The 10,255-nt window shown below is 42.2% G+C and overlaps 1 protein-coding gene across 1 annotated transcript in view; it reads left to right on the forward strand.

The window, feature by feature from the left end:
- Positions 1-8,939, forward strand: part of LOC146983453 (immunoglobulin superfamily member 1-like) — a 12,217-nt gene extending 3,278 nt beyond the window's left edge. Inside the window, exons 4-9 of the mRNA XM_085785542.1 lie at positions 166-280; positions 1,020-1,313; positions 3,350-3,673; positions 6,471-6,599; positions 6,698-6,999; positions 8,916-8,939. Of these exons, the coding sequence (XP_085641668.1) occupies positions 166-280; positions 1,020-1,313; positions 3,350-3,673; positions 6,471-6,599; positions 6,698-6,999; positions 8,916-8,939 (1,188 nt within the window). The remainder of the gene's footprint in view (positions 1-165; positions 281-1,019; positions 1,314-3,349; positions 3,674-6,470; positions 6,600-6,697; positions 7,000-8,915) is intronic.
- The last annotated feature ends 1,316 nt before the right edge of the window (positions 8,940-10,255 follow it).

Genomic DNA, 10,255 nt, shown 5'->3' on the forward strand with positions numbered 1-10,255 from the left:
CCATCAGACTTTCAGTCACTGGTAAAGAAAGCTTACATACCTTCTCCGATTACGGCTCCAAGTCACTAGATTTAAATATACAAACGTATCTAATTTCAAAAGCATTCTAAACTATATGAACTCAGAAGGACTCAAACATCAAGCTTCAAATCTGCCACCTTCAACATACGTCAAGTGAACTTTGATAATGAGGGATCGTACCAGTGTCAGTATCAGACAAGGGTTTCCAGTCATGACTTCAGCTCTCCTCTGAGTGACTCTGTCAGGCTCTCAGTCACGGGTAAAGAATAAAAAAATCAGTTTGCAATCCCTGTTTTTTCACTTGTAGAAACAATCATTATAAATGAGTCCACTTGTTTTAAGATGCAGATGTATCTTGTTTCAGGAGGCATTATTGTTGTGGAGTTGTAGTAAAAAGGCAACTGGACTTCTTATCTTGTTTGAAGACATTTCGCTCCTCTTCAAACAAGATAAGAAGTCCAGTTGCCTTTTTACTACAACTCCAAAAGAATAAGATGACTTGGATGACTGAGAAGCTTCACGGACAGAGGCATTATAAACATCTGCAATTTTTTTTTCAGTCAAACTCCCAAAGCCCAGCATTTCTATGAATCCTGTTGGTGTGGTTACCTGGGGTCAGGATGTTGGCATCACCTGTTCCATCTCAACCCAGCTTTTTGTTGGAACATTCACTCTGCAGCAGACATCACGATCATTCAGAAAGACTCAAACATCAAGCTCCAACTCTGCCACCTTCAACATCCGTCAAGTGAGCTTTAATAATGAGGGATCGTACCAGTGTCAGTATCAGACAAGGGTTTCCAGTCGTGACTTCAGCTCTCCTCAAAGTGACTCTGTCAGACTTTCAGTCACTGGTAAAGAAAGCTTACATACATTCTCCGATTTCGGTTCCAAGTTCCTAGTTTGAAATATACCAATGTATCTCATTTCAAAATAATTATAAACTATATGAACTGCTCCTGTAGTTTTTTTGTTTGTTTTGTTTTGTTTCTTTCTAGTGAACCTCCCAAAGCCCAGCATCTCTATGAATCCTGTTGGTGTGGTTACCTGGGGTCAGGATGTTGCCATCACCTGTTCCATCTCAACCCAGCATTTAGGTGGAACATTCACTCTGCAGCAGACATCAGGATCATTCAGAAAGACTCAAACACCAAGCTCCAACTCTGCCACCTTCAACATCCGTCAAGTGAACTTTAATAATGAGGGATCATACCAGTGTCGGTATCAGACAAGGGTTTCCAGTCGTGACTTCAGCTCTCCTCTAAGTGACTCTCACAGACTTTCAGTCACTGGTAAAGAAAATATTTTCAGATTCCTGTTACAAAATTAAGATATACAGATGTACGTCATTTCAAATGCATTATAAACTGTTTAAACCATTATAAACTTATGCAAAAAAATTTTCAGTCAAACTCCCAAAGCCCAGCATCTCTATGAATCCTGTTGGTGTGGTTACCTGGGGTCATGATGTTGGCATCACCTGTTCCATCTCAACCCAGCATTTAGGTGGAACATTCACTCTGCAGCAGACATCAAGATCATTCAAACAACTCAGAATTGCACTTTAAACCCTACAGTATTTATAACTGTCCACTTATTAAAAGGGGGGCGACGGTCCGCTATTCCAAATATTTCCGAAGATCCGTCATTCTGAATTTCCGAGGCAGCCCTTCGGAATGGCACACTGGAACCTTTTTAAAAAATGTCTCAAATCAGGCTCAGGCTCAAGTAACAGAGCTGTTTGGTCCGCTTTAAACAGACCAGGGTTCGTTTCCTGGGATAGCCTGCTTGTTTGGGCAGGTGTGAAAGCTCATCCGATCTCTGGAGCTGACCAAACAAGCGAACCCTGGTCCGCCTCAAAACGTGGGTCTAGGTATGACTGCAATTGAACCCTGGTGCAGTCCATATGCAGTGTGAACGATCACCAGACCAAACACAGGACCAAATGTAGGAAGTGTTGTAATACACAGGGCATCTGTTCACAGGGTGTCTGTCCAACGTTAGCAGCACCAACACCTTGTAGTCCGTCATCAATTGGATTTTCCTCCAGTGCTGTTTATCTTTCATTGTCTCATTCTAAGAGTGAAATGCTCTTCCTCTCACTGCATAACCTGATGGTCATGTTGAACAGCTTGCTGAGCCATGTGCATTTAATAAATGTGACCCGTTCTATCAAAATGAATCAGATGTCGCAATGTTCTATTTTTAGATAATCAGCTGATAGCGTGGAAATCTTTTTTTACCCTAATTTCAAAGCAATGACATTCAAAAACAATCTCCCAAAGTTTCACAGTCCAGATAATTGAGAAAAGGCACATAAATGACTTGCAACTTAAACCCTCTGAAAATGAGTGTTGCTTCGGTGCAAAACATGAAATATCTCCTGTACCGTTCATGATAGAGACGAGCTGTAAACTGCTTCTGAATCGCGGGATGCTCCGCTTTCCGACGGTCATTGAATGGTGCCTCTATGACAGGAAGGGACGGACACAGAAACAGATGCTAAACCGAGTAGCATCAACGCTAACAGAGCGTAGCATCGATGCTAAACAGAACGTAGCAACGATGCTAAACCGAACGTACACGCTTGCACATGTTTTACAAAATGTCAACAAAACATGACAACTTCTGAACCGTTTATGATAGAGACGAGCTGTAAAAAGCATCTGAATTGTGAGATTCTCTGCTTTCCGAGGGTCATTCAATGGTGCCTCTATGACAACAAGGGACCGTATAGGGTGCGTGTAATCACGTGGTACAGGAACAGATGCCAGAGTCACTGGCAAAAACTTTAACTGCTATTTTCTCAGGTTTTAGAACGGAATAAGAGAGTGAAAGATCGTAATTCAAATGGCCACATCTCAAAAACCATTAAATGTATGACTTTGACTAGGGTATCATTTTAAAGCTTATTTTCTAATCTTTCCATTGATACCAAAATCTCAACTTTGAAATTTGGTTCACTGTGACTCATTTTGATGGATCGGGTCACAAATATGGATGTCACAAAAAGGTAATTACAAAACGAGACACAGACAAAGCTTGACACAACAGGGAATAAGGAAGACATAAGAGTTTTTCAAAATAAACAGGAAAACTCAAACTAAACAGGGGAAATACGGAGGACATGACAGAACATGTCAACATGGAGCCCAGTGACAGTCCAGCAGCTGAAAATGCCTTCCTTCACCTTGTTCTTTTATCTTTACCAACAATGCCCTTAACCAGGAGCCAGTTTTCTCTTCTGGAAATTTGAATCACCCACTCCTACATTTTGTGTGTACTATTCATCCTCAGGAAAATTAACATTATCTTTTTCCCTAACCAGTGCCCCTGCAGCAGCCCAACATCTCTCTGACATCTCCTGATGGAGGGCTGGTCTGGAGTCCTGAAGCTGCACAGGTCACAAAGGGTTACAGCTTCATCATCACCTGCTCTATTTCCTCACACTATCCTGGTGGTGTTTTCTCTCTCATCTTCTCTGGTTCCGACACCACTGTCACCAAGCCTGCAGTCAACCACTCAGCCTCCTTTGTGTTCCCTGCAGCTGAGTATAAACACCAGGGCAACTACAGCTGTGTGTATGAAGTCACACTGTCCTCAAGGAGATTCAGATCTACAGAGACAACACCAATAAATGTCGTTATTCAGTGTAAGTAGTCATAAATTAAACAAACTCTTCATGTATATTTTTCTCTATTTGCATTTTTACCCTACATCTCAGCTGAACACCAGCCGCTTCATACTTGGCTGCAAACCTCCCCAGTAAATGCTGAACGTCCTGGCCTGAAGGAGCCAACAGGATCTCTTCCAGCGGACCCCACTCCCCACAGGTTGAGTTGTGTGCTCTTCACCCGAGTGTCCAAAACATACGGCCTAAGGTCAGATGACACAACCACAAAGTTGATCATTGATCTCCGGCCTAGGGTGTCCTGGTGCCACGTGCCTGATGAACATGCTTATGCTCGAACACAGTGGCAACTGGTCATTAGGGGCAGGTGGGGCTGTGCCCCACCAGTCATCACGAGAGGAAAAGAGTGCCAACACATTTTGTTATTTCTAATCTTCAATGGTTATTATCTTCTATAATTTGTTATCTACGAATACAGCATTTTTCAAAATAATATATAATTTGTGTTACGATTTTAATTGAGGTTTATTTGTCCCTCCCTCGCTGCTTCGGACCGCAGTTCTCCTGATTAGCGTCTGTGGTAGCTATGGTTACGGAGTCGCGTCGGTGCAGAGCGATCTGCGTCGGTAGGGCAGAGCTGGAGCTGCCCCTCTCTCTCAATGCAAAGTACTGTGTACAGGAGAAAACACGACTGCACATGCTCACAGCGTTTATACATTAATTTAGACGGCAGAAATTTGATGGACAGTGGGGCAGTCAGCCCAGAGCCCCACCACAGCGTCATCTCACATGGCAGAGCTGATTGGCTCTCTGTCTGTGGCGTGTCTGGACCAATATATCCATGGTCTGGACAGTCGGCAAGAAGCGGGAAAAACAAAACTCTCAGAGGAAACTAGCTGATCCAGCTGATCTAGCCAACACTAACTACCGTAACTTGGAAAAATGATCGACATCACCAGGTGGAACAGCTGATCATCACCTGATCGATACAAAGCTGATTGACAGCTCAATCTTTACAGAGTTTGTCCAGTCATCTCAGTTTGACTGTGCTGTTAAATAAGGCCTGAAGTCCGACCACCGGTACCGCGGCTACCGCCACACGGATCCTCACACCGGTGAAACGTCTCTGTCTCCTCCGTTCACGTTCATCCGTGAGAACACCTGCCGAGGCGGTGCCGTCCACCGGACTGACCGGAGCTCAGACCGACTGGTGACCGCGGTGCGCGCCGAGGAAATATTGGGATTGTCTTGAATGTGAGTGAATTGCTCCGGCGGTCCGTCCAGGTCCGGTTCGACAGGTCCAGCAGTCCAGTATTGGTGAGTGACAGTGTATTCATCATCATGCTCCCTTTATGGCACTGGTCTGTGCATTTACTATGTTTATTTATTTTATTCAAACGGAACAATATGTTTTTAAAGCAGCGGGATAATTCACGTTTGTAATTGATTGTAATAGAAATCCGCTATTGTTGTGCTGGATCTCCAGACGGTGACGAGTGTCATAAGTTTGTTGTTGTTGTTGTTGTCGTCATAAGGTTGTTGTCATAGAATGGATAACAGTCGTCTATGTGTCTCCGTTGTGGCCTTCAGTATTGAGCTCTTTGCTGCTCCTTCCTTGTTCTCTCATGTGCTCTGAGTTTGGTTTTGTCAACTTATGACGTGGAATCTTAGTTTATATTCTTCATTTAGGCTTGTGTGATTGCTACAATGCATGGATCCCTGATGAACATATCAGTAACAACAGAAAGCACTGTGTTTTATCTGGTGTGCAGCCTTTCTATGAAATGATGGTGCCCCACCACTTTTTTACATGTAAAAACGCCACTGCTCCAACATAGTGTTTGTTATGTACAAACTGTGACTAGCACCGAAGTCCAACAACAAAACATCACTCAGGTTCAGATCGGGGAGGCTGTTCGTCCCAGTCACACCCCTCCAGGTAACACTGCCGCTCCCCACGTGGGCGTTTAAGTCTCCCAGGTGAATGATGGAGTCCCCAGTTGGTGAGAGACCTATCCCTGACCCGAAGGCACAGGGAGGCGACCCTCTTGTTCACCAGGGAGAACTCCGGCACATGGCAGCAGAACTGGGAAGCTATAAGCAAGCCCACACCAGCTTGCTGCCCCTCACTGCAGGCAACTCCAGAGTAGAAAGGAGTCCAGCCTCTCTCAAGGAGTTGGTTTCAAAGACCAGACTGTGTGATGAGGCAAGCCCGGCTATCTCTAGCTGGTACCACTCAACCTCCTGCACTTCTTCAGGCTTAACTGTTAACGTTGACGGTAACCTTATGTGACAGCGTTGAAACGTCCAACCCCGAGTGACAACGTAAACGAAGATGGCGGCGCTGTGAATATGGCTAATTGACTAGCTCCACCACCATGCCAGAGCGGAGCCGCAGCCATTCTGCATCCTTTGGAACCCCATGACAGAGTTGTCGTTCAACCTGTTGTAAGTCGATGTACCATCAGAAAAGTTCTGAAAATATTATATGAAGGTTGAAAAGTTACTTAGTGTTGGTTGACAATTGATTTCAAGGATGAACCTTGTGGAGCAGCACATTTTTTTATGTCAAGCAATGAGGCAGAGACACCTCCATGACAATAAATGTATAAGAATCTTATCAGGCAGGATTTAATTTTCAGTCTACACCTAAATCATATGCATACACATCCTAAATGCCGATATATCACACCATTCTAATCCATGTCAGAGACAATACTTACAGAAAAAGCTTATGGCTCTGTCCATTCAATAGACATAATTAAAGATACTCAGATATGCTCTGAACAACAAACAGTAACTGTGTTTTCTTTTGTAGGGCGTTTGTCACTGCTGGTCTCATCAGTAGCTACTGGGAGCCTTGTGCTGCTGATAGTCTCAGTGGTGATCTGTCTGATCCATAGAAGAAGACAACAGTCTGACCCTGGAGCCACCTCCTTAAATGAATGTCTGTATTTACTTTAATACATGCTGTAACTACAGGTAATTCTATTTAGACAATTGATTTTCATAATGACACATTCTGTTTCTGTACTTGTGTTGCAGTGTCTGTCAGGAATGTTTATGTTGGCTATGAGGAAGAGGAGGAGGAAGAACAGCACTACATGAACTTTGAACCAGTGGAGTGCAGAAGGAGGCAGACGAAGCAAACAGGCGAGATGGCAGTAAAGAACAATGATGGCCAACATGAAGACACTGACTTTGAGAACACTGAAGGTCTTGGTTTTAGAGAAAGCCAGGAGATCTGTGACAACACTGAAGGTCTTGGTATTAGAGAAAGCCAGGAGATCTATGACAACAGAGAGGAAGACGTGTATGTAGAGTGTTTTGCTGATGACAATGTCCAGGTACACCAGCCCTTTGCTGAAGATGATCTGGATATATATGGAGGACAAGAAGATATTTATGAAAACTTTCAACTTTCTCCCGCTGAACGTTTTAATTGACCCGCTCCTCTCAGCTCCTCACCTGGAGCTACTGCTACAGCTCTCCAACCTTTATGAGGCCTGCACAAGGCAGACGCCTCCACTGGTAGTGACGCGAGTGCCTACCAACGGATTAAAGGACAAGGACCAGCTAGCACGACACAAGGTCTGCTAGTCGAGTCAACAAGGAACGGAGCCACAACGCCAAGCAGAACAACCAACCAACTCTGCAAGGAGAAGGACTCTCCTCAACGGAACTCAAACTACACAGCCAGGACGGCTGTAGTTCACTGGACAAAGACACAATCACTGGACTTGACTGCCACAACAGGACCGGCAAAACCTGCAACCGCAGGAATCCCCACCAGCACCAGAAACTTCTCACCCTCACGTGACTTGGTAACGTAACTGGGCCTAGTTAGCTTACCTTGCACCTTGACTAAGCATAGCGTACTTCAACCATGCCAATGTATGTAGTGATTGAAATCAGTTTAAATACTTGAGCTTTGTTGTTGTTGCTTTGTTGTTGTCAGCTATAGCCTCATATTTAGTTAACCTATGTTTAACATGCAACTTGAGCGTTGAACAAAGTTGAACAAAGGACACACCTTTGTTCACCTCCCCCACATCACATGTAGTTGGTCTTAGAGGCCATCTTGGAGGCCATTTGGTTGTAACTCCCTTTGTCTCAGGACAAAGCAACCATCCTCCATCTTTTCCATTGTCTGAGATCACACTTCACACCTCACAGACACATGGTCACCCACACATATTCATACACTCTCACCAACAGACACACACACACACACACACACACACACGTGTACATAGTGTATGTAGCTTGCCTTAGTTTCATGTTTTGTTATTCCATTTTCTAGATGTGTCCAATAAACTTCCTTGAAACTTTACTTGTCTGTTAATGTTGTACAATAGTGAGTATTCCAACCTCTACGCAGTAGAACTTCTAAATCCTTCAACTTTGCAGCTATTGATAATGTTATTTTGTTAATAATTATTAATCATTAAACAAGGTTTTATATTAATAGTTAGCACACCCTTATGAGACTGATTTTGGTACATTGGCTGTCTGGTGCCCCGAGGTGGATTTAATAAAATTAAATCCCATTAATAATTTTTATAGTAATTATTGATATTTTGGTATTGATATTTTACTAATTTGATAGCCAATAACCCTCTGAATAACTTTTACTTATAGTTGGGATAACACTAACATAAATGGTGCTTCCGTTGTGAGGCATCATAATAAATCTTCATAAATCTACTTATAAGTTGTGCTAGAGCACAACAATATGCATTTTCTTCTATAACGGTTAACAAACCACAAAACACACAACAACAAAAAGTTTAGAGTTTGTCAACACAGAAGAACACCGTGCCAAATTTGAATAAATATGGCATGGACTCTGTTGGAGCTTCCAGCTTCTCTTAGCCTCCACCTTCCTGTCAAAGTTTCAGACACACATTCTGTGACTCCCACTTAGGAACCATCTGTCACCTGCCAGTTGCACCTGATCTGATAATCACTCACAATCACAATCAAATGTTGGCCTTCTGAAAACTATGTCCATCTATATGCACTCAGTACTTGGTTGGGGTAGAACTACTGGAAATGGACTTTTCCGTGATATTGTAATGTACTTATTTGTTAACGGTGAGCACCCCCCCCCCCCCCCGGGAAATTCCTCTCTTTTTTGGTCCTGAACCGTTTGCAGCCCTGGAACTATTTCAATGACTATTGTTAATACTTTCTTATAACTGAACTGTCTTCTTTCCACCATAAGGACTGACTGAACAGAAGTGTGCTTGGGCACATGCAGTCGCACACTCCCATGCTCGCTTGAGCATGCATACAGTACATACATACTGTACACTCACACACACGCACACATATAACCTGATGCTCTCACTCACAAATTTGTGTTCTATATTTTACTTTTGTGGCAGTTCTTACTGCTTACTGAGGTGAGATTCCTTTATAAACCTCTCTGTTTTTCTTTTATTTCACCTGCACAATCTGCTTGCTGAATTTTGTTTACTTGTTTATATTATTGTGTAACTTAATAAAAATAAAAAAGAATTGCTCATTGGGCATTTCCTCAAAGCTTGGACCCATTCTTCGTTACACTGGACATAACATGCCACCACATTTTCAAAGCTTTTATTTTTCTATATTTTGCTACAAAGGAGCAATCGTAACCTTTTAATTTCCAGGCCGTTAATTACGTCATAATGTCAAGAAATTACCAAGAAATAATAATTAATTGCTTAGTCATGTCAAGAAATAGCCTAGAAATAACGGTCAATTTCATAGTAATGTTGAGAAATATAGCCAGGAAATAACTTTTAATTGTGTAGAAATAGCCCAGTAATAATGGTCAATTGTGTAGTAATGTTGAGAAATATAGCCCAGAAATAACAATTAATTGCATGGTAATGTCAAGAAATATAGCAAAGAAATGACAGTCTAGTAAAATAGACAAGTTGTAGTAGTAGAATTGCAGTGAATTACTGCTAAGTATTGGGTAATTACAGAGTAAATACCCTGTCGTTTCCATTATATAGTCAAGTACTTTCAGTGTGATTAACCTGATGTAACTCTAATTTCCACAGTCTTACCTTATGGTTAGCTGCAATATCTGTTTCCCAAAAGCAAATGGTAGATCTGGCAACTGCTGGAAATGTCACAGTAGTTAACCCATAATTACCTTTCTGCTGCCTGCAAAGTGTAGTGGACTTTGTTCCTTAGAAACGTATGGGTAGTTTCAGCATAACCTGGTTATGAGAACTTCCACTGTAATAGTCTTGCCCCGTAACCCATTTGGATCAAATGTGTAAATATTTTCCAACAAAGATAAGCTATGTACCATGAAATGTCACAACATGAACTCTTTTTAGGAACATAGAAGCCATTTCCAAATGATGGAGGAGATAATTACCTTCACATTTTATATCAAGTGTACAATATTCCTGCTATAACCTATCCACCTTTTTCTGAACTTCATAGAAGAATGGCAAAGTAGATTAGAGTACATGAATGGAATGTTGTCCTGTTAAATCTCTAAACTCATATTCACATGTCCCCATGAAGAAAATACAATGAATCTGTTTTCAGTTGTTTTTAATAATTTCCCTGCTTATGTCAGCGTATTGGAACATT

This window comes from Trachurus japonicus, chromosome 8, assembly GCF_045865225.1.
Source record: "Trachurus japonicus isolate A0001 chromosome 8, Traja_1.0".
NCBI classification, from domain to species: Eukaryota; Metazoa; Chordata; class Actinopteri; order Carangiformes; family Carangidae; genus Trachurus; species Trachurus japonicus.